General features: G+C 34.9%; 1 protein-coding gene across 3 annotated transcripts in view; it reads right to left on the bottom strand.

Annotated features, from left to right (window-relative positions):
* Positions 1-16127, bottom strand: part of ema (C-type lectin domain containing ema) — a 335572-nt gene that overhangs the window by 45628 nt on the left and 273817 nt on the right. The window contains exon 22 of one of the 3 annotated variants that reach the window (XM_090407475.1): positions 11177-11373. The exons of the other annotated variants lie outside the window; for them this stretch is intronic. Coding sequence (XP_090263601.1) covers positions 11276-11373 — 98 coding nt within the window. The 3' untranslated portion in view covers positions 11177-11275. Of the gene's footprint in view, positions 1-11176; positions 11374-16127 lie in introns of those variants that run through there. 3 annotated transcript variants of the gene reach the window in all.

Genomic DNA, 16127 nt, shown 5'->3' with positions numbered 1-16127 from the left:
AGAGGACAAAGGAGGGCTCTTGCCTTGGATACTTTAGTTACAAGGCAAGCAGATGGATCTCGGATATGTTCAGATTACCATAAGCCCCCACACACAGGCAGATACCTACATGACATTTCACACCATCCTGTCCAGAAACTTGGAATTTTTAAAACTTTGGCCTCCATTGCAGAGCAAATTTCATCCTCAGAACCAGCACTGTACCTGGAACAACAGACTACTCACATCATTCAAAAAACTCTTGCCAAACTCCTTAAGAAGCAAACTTCTGCCCCTGCCCCAAAACAATACTAAACATACACTATATCTTTACCCTACATTAAAGACACAACAGATAAACTGGGCTCACTTCTGAAATGACACAGAATCAGAATGGCATATAAACATCTAAAAGTATCTTCCTGCCTAAGATAAACCAAGGATTGTCTGGATCCTCTCATTCCCAGGTGTCTACAGCATCCTCTGCTAGTGTGGAACCCAAATCCTGGTTTAAATCTGAGACTGTTCCTGGAAGCAGCACAAATTTTACAAAATCCAGTTAACTATAACAGAACAGACAGTGTGATTTTTAATAGATTTTGATACACTACACCCACTTACCCTAACAGAAATCATCATGAAAAGCACCACTGTAATCCGTCATGCACATGACTGTTCTGGTCATTGTTTTGTCTTCAATGAGTGTGTAGTATTAAATTGCCTCTGATAACATCAACTTAATATTAAAATAAGTTTCATGCCTTACACATGTAATAAAAATTAACTTGGTTTTGCTTAATGCAGCGAAATTAATTGTGACAATCCCTTTATATACGCAGCAAGAATTTTAATTAGCACGCCGTTAAATTTACCACGCAGAAACATGCAAGCCTCGAGTGCTTCCTGACCAAGAGAAAGAAAATCGTGAACATTATGTCATTCCTCCCATTAAGAGTGGGTGTATTACAAGCTCCAATTGTTCTGCTGTATTTTTTAAATACAGCAGAACTTTGCTTTTAGATAACCCAACTGGTCATCAAAATTCTCTTAATGATCTGTGTGAGAATGTGAAAGTTTTATTTTTTCCGCCAAATACATCATTGCTGCAACCCACGGACATGGGTGTCATTGCAACTTTCAAAACCTTTTTTGAAACAACAACAGGAGAAAAGGCAATTACGCTCCAAGAATTTTGGAAAATTTTAACATTAAACATGCAATTGAAAACATTCATGGTTGAAGAAATCGTTGCAATTGGTGAAGACCTTGGTTTTGATGGTGTTAACACAGAAGATGTTAAATGATTATTGGATTCAAATTCAAAAGATTTCAGTGACAATGATCTTGAAATTGAACAATGTGCATATGAAGACAACAAACAAATGGAACGTGAAGATGAGGTTCCAAAGGAGATAACAATAAAAAAACTGGATGGGATATTTCGCAGTTTAGAATCGCTTAAGCAGCAAGTAATGGATATGGATCCAGATGTTAATCGATGAATGCTTGTTTGCCAAAGTCTAGAGAGTCATTTTGCTTGTTATCGTAGAATTTATGCTGACTGATAAGAAAAAAACAAACTCTTCTAACAACACTTGAAAACTTTTTTGATAAAAAATTGCAGTAACTAATGTAGGCACGTAACTAATAAATAATACAAGCATTTATTAAATATTTACTTTGCATTCAATTTTTATCTTTCCTAAAAGAGTAACACATAAAACTAATCATCATCAAATTCTTGTCATGTACCCTCAAGAGGTGTACAGGATACAATAGTACTACATGAAAAAAATTACATCATTACTAACTTCCTATCTACAATTTTCCTCCAAATCAGTCTGTTACCTCAAGACTCCAACATTATCAGATCTTATATTTCTATCATCTAGGGCACTTTGCACCGTATCAATCCACCTATATCTTGGTCTTCTTCTGGGCTGTTTTGCTGCCAACCTGGCAGAGAACACTTGTTTTGCTAATCTTTCTTTGGCCATTCTGGTTAAGTGACCATACCACCTGAGATTAGCTCTGCTAACGCATTCCTGGATGCTGACAATGTCAAGTTCTTTCCTAATATCCTAGTTTTTAATATGATATTGCCATTGATGCCATCTGTTCACGCCTATAATCTTTCTTAGGACTCTCATATCTGCAGTCTCTAGTCTTTGGTCAAGTGTTTTACTTCTGACCCAGCTCTCAGATCCATAAGTTAAAACTGGTTTGAACACTGTCTTGTATACAGCTAATTTAGTGTTCAGACTAATTTCTGTCTTATTCCATATGAATTTATTCAATTGACTTCCTACAAGACCAGCTTTGCTGATTCTGTTGTCTATTTCTATATTTAATTTACCATCTTCAGTAAAAATCATGCCTAAGTAGCTGAAATGTTTCACTTGTTCCACAGGTTTTCCATTCATAACACAGTTGACATTTTCAATGATTCTGCCTATTTTCATTGTCTTTGTCTTTTTATTACTGACCTTCATACCATATCTATTACAACAGTTATTCAATTTAGTGCGAGAATCTTGCAGACTTGTAGCAGTTTTATTTAGAAGTATAACATCATCCGCATAAAGCAAAGAGCTGACATTAACATCTCCAATTTTGATATCAGGTTTAATACCACTTTCCTTCATAATGTGATCCATATAGATAATGAATAACAGAGGGGATAATGTACATCCTTGTCTCACACCAGATTTAACATTAAACCATCTTCCTGTACTTCCTTCAATTCTAACTGCTGACTTACAACTCAAATAAAAACTGAGTATTGCTTGATATAATGCCCCATTGACACCATATAACTGTAGCGTATTGAATAGCTTCTCTCTTGGCACCTTGTCATATGCCTTTTCCAAATCGACAAAACTTAAATACAGATCTTTGTTATATTGCCATGCTTTCTCAGCTATTTGTCATAAAGTGAAGATCTGATCCTGACAGCCTCTATTTGGCCTGAATCCAGCATTAATACAGTAATTGATCATGGACGAATTGTAATTTTTACCATTGATTATTATATTTGATTAACGTGATTTTGATATACATGGTAACATCGAGGGATTAATTAATCATGTTAATCAAGGGATACCTGTATTTCATCCAATGTTATGTGGACATCAACAAGGAGAGGGACCGTTAACTATATTCAAAACATGAATCACAATTAAGAGTCATAAATCATGCATATGCTAGCCCACGTCTTGATCACAGCTGAAATTTATACGATGTTACACTATTATAGTTCAAAGGAACAATTGTAGAAAGTTGCATAGATAAAAAATAAATTGGGGGTGGGGGGGGGGGGGGGTGGGGGGGGGGGGGGGTGGGGGGGGGGGGGGGTGGGGGGGGGGGGGGGTGGGGGGGGGGGGGGGTGGGGGGGGGGGGGGGTGGGGGGGGGGGGGGGTGGGGGGGGGGGGGGGTGGGGGGGGGGGGGGGTGGGGGGGGGGGGGGGTGGGGGGGGGGGGGGGTGGGGGGGGGGGGGGGTGGGGGGGGGGGGGGGTGGGGGGGGGGGGGGGTGGGGGGGGGGGGGGGTGGGGGGGGGGGGGGGTGGGGGGGGGGGGGGGTGGGGGGGGGGGGGGGTGGGGGGGGGGGGGGGTGGGGGGGGGGGGGGGTGGGGGGGGGGGGGGGTGGGGGGGGGGGGGGGTGGGGGGGGGGGGGGGTGGGGGGGGGGGGGGGTGGGGGGGGGGGGGGGTGGGGGGGGGGGGGGGTGGGGGGGGGGGGGGGTGGGGGGGGGGGGGGGTGGGGGGGGGGGGGGGTGGGGGGGGGGGGGGGTGGGGGGGGGGGGGATAAATACATACATATATACATAAATACATACATATATACATAAATACATACATATATACATAAATACATACATATATACATAAATACATACATACATACATACATACATACATATATACACATAAATTAATATTTTAACACTGTATATAAGTTAGATAACTGCGAGATTTCCATGTAGCCTTTAAGGCAGGTAGAGAGCTGACTAGGGCTTCTGACCCGATGTCCCATTCTTATCTTCTCATGGTGCAACCCCTCCCGTTTAGTAGGTATCCAACTGAATAGTGAACAAATGAGATGGGGTGGCAATTTGAAACTTAGCTAAACAAATTGTATTTTTATAAGCAAACAAAGTGATGGTACAACATGTAATGTCATGCTAGATGAGGGCACAAGTCAATGAACAAATCCCTTCCCCCTGTTTTTGTAGGAGGAACCAATATGAACATTGAAAAATCACTTGAAACAAGCAAACTCAACTTCAGCATAAATCAAGATAAGCATCAACATAAGAAGTACAATGGAAAAGAAGTGGAAGTGGCATAAGAATTAGAGAAGTACCATGTTGCCATAACCGGTGTAAGAAAAAGAAGAAACAGGTGAGATTCAGGTAAATAACTAAAATATTATATCTGATTATTATTGCTTGAATCTTCAAGGCAATAATTATCAGTAGAAGTCAGTCTGAAGTCAGACTGCCCATGGTTCACAAAGTTTTACTAAAAAAAGAGGAGTTTAAGTCATCAGACAAGTCATATTAAAAAAAAAAAAAAGGTAACAGCAGAGCAGGAAATTAATATCACATACACAGAAAGAAATTAAATTAAATTAAATAAAAAGTCAGACTGCCCATGGTTCACAAAGTTTTACTAAAAAAAGAGGAGTTTAAGTCATCAGACAAGTCATATTAAAAAAAAAAAAAAGGTAACAGCAGAGCAGGAAATTAATATCACATACACAGAAAGAAATTATATTCTTGTTTAATCCTTCATCCAAGTGTAAGCAAACAATGTTTATGAGAAGTATCATCACAACTAGGCTACTTATATATAAAAGTTGATTGCACACCAACTGCTTTAGTATTGCATAATGTAAAGCACACCTTCTTTCAGAAGTGCATAATGCTATGCATTATGGGAGGGCCACTACTCACACAAGTTTTAACTTTTATTAAGGTCTCATTAGTGGGAGTCAGATACAGGAAGATACCAAGGTTGAATTAATGGCAGTCATATTTCCCATATTCTTCTTCCTATCACTCTGCAGTCCAAATAGTCTTGGCCACTTGGATTTATTGCCTCCAATCCTGTCTGTCCAGGAACTTACTTCTCCAGTTTAGACACTGTAATATGTTGTTGCTATCTTGACTATTGGTAACTAACCCATCTTGCTTTTGGTTTCCTCTTGATCTTTTATCAAGAATTGTACTATTTATAGTCTTAAGAATACTGTCATTATCCATATGAAAAATGTCCTGCCCACTGTAACTTTATGAACCTGATTAGATTAGATACTGTAGGTTCTTTATAGAGTTGGTATAACTCATGGTTGTATCTGATTCTCCAGAGACCATTCGTTCATTGATGAATATTCATCAATGAATGAATTGGGCCAAATATTTTTCTAAAGATTTTCCTTTAGAGAGCTGAAATCAGATTCTCTATCCTCACCATAAATATCCAGGTTTCACATCTCTAGGTAACAACTGGACAAATTATCAATTTATATATTTTTGTACTTTAGTCTCCCAATGGATATCTTTTGAGCTGAATATACATGATACATGAGAGAAAATAAAAAGCCTGATCACCCTTCTTTAATCAATTCTGCATTTCAACCATCTAATTTGGTTGGCTTGTGATGATTACTATTAAATATTTAAATTGTTCACTTTTTCAAGATTCCCAATTTTTGCATTTATATCAGTAAAGGGATTCTGCCTGCCATTATTTTAGTTTTTTGTCGATTAATTTTTTGCCTCATATGATCTCATATGCTCATTTTTCAAATTCCAAATGTGTTTTGTTTTTCTGCTTCTTTTTTATTTTCCATACATAAGTAGAAATAATGTACTAAGGCAACTGTGTAAAGTCATCAGTCTCTATATACACATAACTTAGCCATGAAAATACTTCCTGCATAACCTTTGTTTATACATAGATAAAAATGAAACAAAAACAATTTCTTGGCAAGTATAATTTACTTTGTAATCAAATGAAAACACTTTCCATAGATAAAGAAATGTTTTGGCAAAATTTGAAAAAATGAGCAAAGCTAATTATAATAGCAATACCACATTACAACAAAGATGTGCACAAGTTAATATGGAAAAAAAGACAAGAATTAAGAAAAATCCTCATTAAGTAAACATTTTGAAAAATTATGGAGACACTACCATGTTATAGAGTAAAACTTTAGTTTAATATAAACCAAAATCGACCAAAATAAACAAAATATAAACCGATTTTGATTTATATGAAACTAAAGTTTTACTCTATAACATGGTAGTTGTCTCCATAATTTTTCAAAATGTATTCTGATCACTGTGTAAGCATGAAAGAAAGGATCCTCATTAAGTAAATTGTTGATAGTAATATTTTCGTGTAAGTTCAGAATACAGGAGTATACAGGGGATTTGAAACAGGAAGTGATCAGACTCACTAGAGTGAGCTTGTACAGCCTAGAGAAATGTGTGTGTGTTTATGTGGATGGGGGGGGGGGGACAGCCATACCACAGTTATAGGACATGTTAGGTTCCAGGCCACTGTTGTAAAAAGAATTTTGCTATATAGTGAATTACTGCCATTTTTTTTTTATTTATTTTTTTCATGCATATGATTTAATAACATTTTTATAACCGGTGTGTCCAAAAGCTAAGACGAACTGCATTTTTATTTGTATATGAAAAAAAATTTATGACTAAAGCCAAATGTGGACAAATTTATTGCCAGCATAGTAATAGGCTATATTACACAAAAAAAGTGTTATAAATTTTGTACAAATTAAACTGCAATACGTTTTTGGCAAAAGTTACAAGTGTCCTAAGACATAGTTAAGGAATTGACATACAATGCTTACAGGAAACTATGCAGAGAGACATTTCAGTATGGAATATGTCCACCCCAAACTGCAATGCAGCTCTCACAACATCATACCATGCTCAGCACCAAGTCATTCGGGAGTTCTTGAGGCAAACTGGCCCACACTCCTTCTTCAGAGCATGCAGTCACCAGTAGTTCACAGCAGACCACAAACCAGCAATTTCATAGCAAACTGTGTAATTTCTACTGTTACTCCAGTATTCAAATATTTAATTATGCACATTACCTGTTATAACTTTTTTTTTTTTTTTTTTTTTTTTTTTTTTTTTTTTTTTGTTGTTGTTTATTTTCTTATTTTTTCTGATGATGTGAAATTATCATCATCATTATTATCTCTTTATTATCATCAGCCCTTATGCCTTATGAATAGGTTACTCATTTTAGCTTACCAGCAAGCAGAAGAGACATGTCAGGAATATCAAATCAGCATACACCAATGCAACAGCAACAATTCTCCACTGTGGAAATACAGAGAGGCATAAGACAGGATGACACAACATCTCAAACTATTCATAGCATGCTAGAAGAATGATTCAAACTTCCTGATTGGGAAGAAAAAGGTCTGAAGGTAAATCAAAGATCATTATTATGTCATTTACACTTTGTAACTGACAGTTTTGTTACTTTAACTGCACATGAATTACAGACTTGCTAGCAAAACAGTTGGACTGAAGTTATGTTCAATAGCCATGTACCACTGGAAATAATAAAAATCAACAACGATGAAATTGAACACGTGGATCATTACATACTTAGGACAACATATCGGTGGATGGATCAAAACATCATTCAGAAAATTAAAGGATGTACAATGCCTGGGTTGAAAGTATTTGAAAAATTACAGTCAATATTCAAAAGCCAATTACCATTATGCCTGAAAAGGAAAGTTTTTAACCTACATATTCTCCGTATAATGACATAAGCCATGAAACATGGACACTAAATGCAAAGGAAATTCAAAAATTAAAACAACACAATTTAGTGCAGAAAGAAATATGCTTGGTATTACAAGACTGGATCACAAAAGGAATAAGGTGGATAAGATCTCGAACCAGTCTCACATCACAGAGTGAAATATTTGAAGTAACAATGGGCTGGACATGTTGCTCAAAAAGCAGATCATCAATGGATGAAGGTACAGATGAAGTACTGGATTGGATTCCATGGGAAGAAAAAAGACCATGATGCCAACCAAAATCATAATGGATTGATATGAGATTTGCAGGAATGACATGGAAGTAAAGCCACTGACAGACTGTTTCAGAGTCATCTTGGAAAAAAGGCAATATTCTGCAGTGAACTGACAATGGCTGATGATTGTATTTTTACTTTTTATTTCTTTGTTCATGTATCTTATTACTTTAAGTTTTTGGTTATGGCTTAGATATACCCATTTCTAGTTCTGTTGTTCCATCTCTCTCTCTCTCATTTTTTCCTTACTTCTTATTCTGTAATTGCACTATTTCTTTTGTACTTTATTCTGCTTCTATTGTCTTGTAATTTAACCATTTCTGGTAATGGTTTTTTTGTTTTCATTATATTTTCTATTTCCTTGTTTCAGTTTCATAGTCCTCTTTTCTATGCAATTTACTCTTTATTACTAAGCTTTCTGTTGCTGCTTTTGTCAGATTTGTTTCAGATTTTCCATCTTTTCTACATCATTTGATTCTTGTGTGGTCTGATTTTCGATCAGTATGTTTTTTGATACTGTTACTTAGTATCAAAATTCCTGATCTTGTAATAAAGAAATTTTGTAACTCTGATAGGTATTTAACAGTTATTTATTTTTAACCATTTTGGTTTAAATCAAAATTTGCCAATGATCAGAGTTTAATTCAAAGCTTCGATATGTTCTTACATCTTGCTTAAAATTTGTGATAATTTAGTCAATAACTGACTTACGTCCTCTGGCTAAACATATATATTTATGTTTTTTTTTTTTATGTTCAAATACCAAGTTCATTATTCTCATAGTATAAAGTCTCACAGTTTAAATCTCTTGCTAGTAGATTTAAATGCCTGAAAAGAAAACAGAAAATAAAAAATAAACATAGGAAGATTTGGCAAAGATATCTGTAATCAAAATGAATGAAAATTGAGAGTAGCATTTATAATATGAGAATAACGAACTTGGTATTTGAACATGAAGAAATACATAAATATATGTGGTCAGTCCAGCATGTGTTAATAAAATTTTAATCAGCAATTTTAATGATTTAATTATTTTAGTCTTACAAGATGGCTATATGCTGTATTTTGTTCTTTTATGCTGGGCAGTGTGACATCTGATTTCCCACAGATCCCAACATGCCTGATCTTACAATACTTGACTAAGAATTGGAGGCATGAGGAGGAAGTGGCCAGCATGAAACAGAAATGATAGAGACTTAGCACCACAGAAAAGGGAGACATTTCTTGTGTTATTTCTCTTCACTGGAAAAAAACAAATGATTTGCCCCTTGAAATGTTAAAGCAATGAGCAAACATTAAGGAGATATGACTTCACTTGTAGATAGGGGTGAATGGAATGGATCCTGACAAAATTACATTTTGTGATAAGATGGAGGCTATATGTCTAGAATGATACAAATTCATACAATAGCATTTTTCTTTTTCTTTTTAAAAAAGAAAAAGAAAATTTTAGAAATGCAACATCCTGATTTTTTTTTAAAAAAAAAAGCATTTTAAATTGCTGGATTTTCCTTTAAAAAATTTCATGAAATTTCCAGATATAAAGAGCATCTAATTATTGATCATCTTATGAATTTTAAACATAAGAATGCCATATTATCTACAGTATTATCTACAATTCCTGAACTTCATAAATCATAAATATAGCAAATTTAAAGGATGTGTTACATTAACTTTTCTTTAAAAAAATAAAATCATCCGTATGATGGGATATAAAATATGACATTTCAGGGTCTTTACAGCAGCCAAAAAACTAAGCTACTCTGAAAGTACAGCAATCCCTCAAATTAGCACAGTTTCAAGTTATTTTTGATTTAGCATGCTTAAAATTGACATTTCAGATGAAACAGATCCAAATTTGATTTAGTGCCATTTTCTGCTAGTCCAGTATACCGTATGTCAACAAATTTTCACATGTACAAGTGCAAAATATCAACATGGCTCCAATATCCTAGAATGAGCACATGTTTGCTTTTGCTATTACTCAGGTATAATGACTTTTTAATTTAGTCTGCATTTGAAGGTAAGGACAATTGTTAAGCAGATGAAAATGAACCATCAAAACAAGTTCACTTTAAAGAAATTTCATGAAATGTTGCACACTTAACTTTAAATCAGCAAATGTATGGTGATTTCAATATTAAATGAAGCATGCAAGCGGCTAAAACCTGGAGAAATATAACTACTAAAGAAAAATAAATGTATGAGAAATTGGCTCAAGCTTCACTACTTAATTCTTTTTTCAAACAGTCAATAATTCTTTTAGCATTTTTTAATGCATAGACTTGTTCTGAATAAGCTCTTGAATAATGAACACATTGTCCCATGCAATCATGTTACAATGAAAAAGTCTTAAAAAATCTTTTTGAAATCTTATCACCACTTACCCTATTTTATACTGAATGTTTTTGATTAGCATGATTTCAATTAGTGCAGAGCTTTCCAAGGATACATTAACCACACTAATTGAGGTATTGCTGGATTTTCCTTTAACACAAGAGACAATTACTGGATATTCCATCCACCTTATCATATATAAGCAACTTCTCATGTCAGAGTAGTAGGATCAATAAACCAATACATTTGCTCTAGTCTCCTGACAAGTCCTTGTGACCAACCTTCACTAAAATGAAAGAACCTCTTTGATGCAACTACTTAATCACAAGCAGAAGAATGCATTACACAATGGCTGCTTGTAAATCTTCAAAAATACTACTCAATCACTTATTTTCTCAGTTACCATGCATATGAGAAAATTTATCCAGATGGCCAGTAATTACATTAAAGAAGTGTATGCTGCAAATATATGAAGATTTTAAGAAGAAAAAAAAAAAATGTACAGCAAATTGCCACTATTTTTTCCTCAACTAGTAGAAGAACTGCATGCTCCAAAAGTATTTCTATTTTCCATTTACCGCATGTTTTATCAATAGTAATCCAATACCTTCCTTGCTTTTTAGCACCCTTTCCCTCATTTTTAAGACTCAATAACCACACTATAACAGACATGGGATGAGAAGTAATGAAAATCACTTCCATAACTATGACCAAATAAGTAATTGAATTTAAAAAATTCATTTTTTTATTGTAAATGTCAGAGTGAGCCAATGTCAATCATTAGCTTTACTATGGCCACATATTAATCACATTCAGAATATCTAGAACCACATAATCCTATGAATTATGTAGATTTTGTGAAGAAACATTCAATCTGTAGCATCTTCACTCATCTCAGCTCGACGTCGCTTCCTATTTTCAGCATCATACCACATCTTTGTCTCTGCAACAGCTTCTCTCTTCTCAGCTACATAATTTCGATGTGGCATTAGTGATATTAAATTGGTAAAAAAAAAAGCTTATTTTAAAATTAATATACCTAGAAGAATCTAGTTTTAAGCTATTAACTGTCATAAAGCACATCATTTTCAATTTAAATTGTTTAAAAATAAATAACTGCACTACATTTATGTGCTACTCATAAGAAGATACTGTGTATTCATCTCCAAAAACTGTATTCAGTACAAAAATTGATTAAAACATTAAAATACTACAATCCCAAAATAAGAACAAAATGTTATTCACTATTTTTTGCTGATAAAAAGCAATATTTACTCATATATATATATAAATATAATGTATAGTACAAATGCACAAAAATTAATCTATAGCTTCTAATTAGAACAGTGGAAGATAACGGCATAATTCACTCTGTTCATGCTCTTTTGATAAACATAAAAATTCAACAAATAATGAACACCAGCTTTTCAGATCAGATACAAAAACTTTAGTTTATGTAAATAGGTACACTGATCCATACAGACCGAATCTGATCTATCACATCTTATATACCAATACTCATTTATCAGTATCCATAAAGTGGCTTAAAAAAGGGGAGCAAGCAACATAGGAAGAGAGACAAAGTAATCATAGTTCTTGGTTTAAGAATGTCTAATAATAATTAACTGCACTGTTACAAATACTATTATTAACCACAACTATATTATTTAAACTTTCACCATTACTAGGTTATTTGCTTTTTTTTTTTTGTTGTTGTTGTTGTTAATACTATATGCCGAGTTACATAATTCAAATTAAAAAAAAAAAAAAATTTGCATTTTGTAATATTACTCGCTGTGAAAATTTAAGGCTTCAATTTGACAGGCCTTCACAGCAATCAATTTGATGTTTGTTTGTGAAGGAATATCAAAATGCTGATTCTTATTTTAGTTTTCCAATAAAAAATTATCTAATAAACACCCCTCTCCCATTTTCCCCAATTAGCTGAAGACAAATCATTTAAAAAAAAATTACTTAATAGTAAATGCTGTTTTGCGTTTTTTCTTAAAACTGCTCACTATTCCATAATGTTACCAGTTTCCTTAATGCTTGCTGAACAGGTATGGATCTTTTATTAATGGAGATATGAACTTTTATTATAAAGAAGCTAAAGAGAAGCAACATGGTGTAATTTGAGGAGGGTATACGATGTTAACTGTTTTAAATTACAGAAAGCAACTGTAATTTAAAACAGTTAACTTCTTGAGAGAGGCACAGTTCAAAGAACAACCAGAGTTTACAGATAAAGTAAGCATATTTGTTTAGAATATCAAGAATTTTTTTTTTTCCCTTATAGAAATGCAAGGGAAAAAAAAAGGGAATTCATTGGTTGGAAGGGCAGGTTAAGCAAATGAGGTTATGAGACATGATTTTCCAGCCAGTGTACCTTTTTACAGAGGTAAAAACTTTCAATTTCCAGGAAGTAAGGTTTTTATAAAGATTCCTCATGTCCTAGATGGTATTCAATCTGAATCTTTCGAACAAACAGAATAACCACCTGATAATACCCAATGTCTGGGAAAAATAATCTACAGCAAATTCAGAGAACACAGGAACAAATTCAACTTAACTTCCAAGAAATTATATTCTTGTTTAATCCTTCATCCATGTGTAAGCATATAAATTTTGTGTATGAAGTATCTTCATGACTAGGCTAATTGCATACAGAAACTAATGACTTCACATTAATTGCCTTAGTATCCCATAATGCAAAGCACACCTTTTCGGGTGTGTATAATAAAGGTGTTACACCTTTTCACTACTTGTATATGAGAAATATATGACTTTTGCATTCCTTCAACCTTAGCTCTTGGTAATGTGAAGTCATTAGCCTCTATATACAAGTAGCATAGTTGTGAAGATACTTTAAAACTTTGCTTCGTTGCACTTCAATAAAGGATTAAACAAGAATATAATTTCTTGGCAAGTTTAATTTAATTTATAACCAAGTGAAAAAAAAAAAAACTTTCTATAACCTCAGGACTAGTTTGTTACAGTGAATTTCTTTTAGTATTTACCCATATAGTAGATTATGACTGAGACTTTTCAGTAGTGTGTTATAATGAGTAAATATGTAATAGTGGTGTCTACTGTAGTCAGAATCACCTGTACTTCAAAAACTGATGCCTCAGTGACATGTAGGAAGTACTTTTAGTCAAAGTATGGCTATCACCATGGCTGAGGAAATTGACCAACTGATGTAGTTTACTTACTCATTACCAATATAGCCATCCAGCCGAGAAGAGCAATCATGCTCTTTTTGGTTGTAGTGTTCTTTAGAGGAATAAAGAGCTAAATGGAGTGACAGCAGTGAGTAAAAAACAGGCAAAAGCCAAACATGTATGGCTGTTGCTTGTTTTTGTTTGGCCAGCCAGGTAGAAAATAAAAAATGCTTATTTGTGCTTTGTTAACCAATATTCATTAGCATCCATGTCATTTTGGGTTTGCAATAGTGAAGTCTGTTAAAATGTCCTTACCCTTGATACTGTACATTTTGGGCTACGTAATTTATGCTCAAGTGCACCAATTAACAGCACACTATTTCCTCACATATGGGATTGTATTTTCGTATGCTTGGAAAACATGAGAAAATACATTGCTTGTAAAGAAGTCAATAGACACCATAGTGTTAGAAACAGACAGCCATGGCACCCACCTTAATAAGATGTAGAACCTTTCACTGCAATGACTGCGGCAATCCTACAGGGCATACTTTCCACAATAGTGATTAATGGGAATTTTGGGTCATTCTTTCTATAGGCATGTAATGAAGTCCAGGCCTATTGTGGGACAGATGCCCCTTGACTTCACCCAACACTCTACTTCATTCCACAGATGTTCAATAGGTTTCAGATCAGGATTCTGTGGAGGCAAGTCAAGCATGGTGATGTTCTGTGCACAAACCATGCAGTTACAGCAGCAGCCTTATGGCATGGTGCACTGTCTTGCTGAAAGAGAATGATTAGTTCCATAGAAATGCCACAAAGTAGGAAGCACTGCATTGTCCAGAACGTTCAAATATCTCTCAGAGTTAAATGTTCATGGCACAACAAACAGAGGTCAGAGGCTAAACCAAAAAAGGAAAAAAAAAGGCCAATTTCAGTTGGAGTTAAGTCCTCTGGTAAGAGATGTTCATCGAGCACCCCCCCCCCATACCTGTCCATCTGTTCAGTTGAGGGTGTATCATGATTTGTCACTCCAAAACACAGCTTTCAGGCTTCCATGTCCCACTGTACATGCTCTTTGCACCACTGAAGACAATGCATAGTGCAGTCCCACCATGGAAACCAATGTTGTGAGCCTTGGTTCTGAATGTTTTTGTGCAGATTTATGTTCCAGTTGATGCCCAGAACTCTGCATTGAATGTGTCAGGTGAAAAATAGTGGTTTAACATATTATCCTTTGTAGCACCATATGATAACTTTTGGTAAGCATGGTTTTTCATCCACTGAGAGTGACACTTGTAATCGGCTCCCTGCGCTCCCATCTCAATATGGTATCACTGATTGTATGCTTCGGATGGCCTGATTTGTCAACAATTACCGAACAGACCAGCCTGTAATATGGCATTATCACAATGCCTTTTTGAAATTGTCAGTTTCCATCTTACAGCCATTTCATCCAGACACAGTTGCATTGATTTGGGAGCATCGTATTTCTCAAATGTACCACTTACAAACATATGAATCTTTACATGGTACGATGTACTTTGCCCACTAGGAGATGTCCACTGACTGCTTTCCAAGCAGTGTATATAACACAAAAAGATCAGCACTAACAAGGTTAATGAAAGTACAGAATATGGCTAGATGAAGGAAAATAAAAAGGGTAAAAAGATCATTGCACCAACTGAGACAATGGTAAAAAAGATAGTGCATATTCTCTAATAACAAAAATTAATCCAAAAGAGCCACATGTGGATGTTTCTACCAGTTGTTAACTTGTAGAAATATGCACAAGCACACACACGATAATCAAGGCAGTTTCTGCAGAGGATGCAATTTAAGACTAAAGAAATTTTAAGGAGGTTGAAACAACTTCCTTAAAATATATATACAAATGTGTATTATCCAAACTTACTTGTGAAAGGATTAAAAGCAAGTAATGCTGAGAATCCTCTATGGGGCTACCTTTCTAGTAGTAATACTTAACTTGATTATCAAATCCATAAAAAAAAAAAAAAAAAAGTATCTTAAGGTTATATTTGTTTTTGCACTTGTGAAATGCATATATATATATATATATATATATATATATATATATATATATATACATATACAGAAAAGGAATATACATGTATACTGTACCATCCACAAAAGTAGCTAACAATATGGATGTTCCAATTAGGACAGGTTGCATGCTGAACGACAAAGCAGGAAATTATGACAAACTCCAGGCAAAATAAGAACTATTTACAGTCTATGGGTTTCAGTTACTGAATGGAAAGGATATCAGTAATGCTTGGTAAGATTTGAAAAGATGCTTACGAGGATGTGATGAAAAGTTGTGATAATCATCATGAAATTATTCTTGTTGAGAGGCTTATACGCTGGTTAAACATCATAACTAATATTTAAGGAATTGACAGCGTATACTAGAAATATAAATTAAATAAACTTTAATATATACTTTCCGATATTTTGGCAAACGTCACGTTGCCATCTTCTTGGGAACTTAATACAAAGACACGTGCACACAAGTACTACATAACAGCAAATGAGA

The sequence above is a fragment of the Typopeltis vanoorti genome, chromosome 17 (assembly GCF_054136105.1).
Source record: "Typopeltis vanoorti isolate ZY-2024b chromosome 17, IOZ_Tvanoo_1.0, whole genome shotgun sequence".
NCBI classification, from domain to species: Eukaryota; Metazoa; Arthropoda; class Arachnida; order Uropygi; family Thelyphonidae; genus Typopeltis; species Typopeltis vanoorti.
This window is presented reverse-complemented; position numbering and strand designations above follow the sequence as displayed.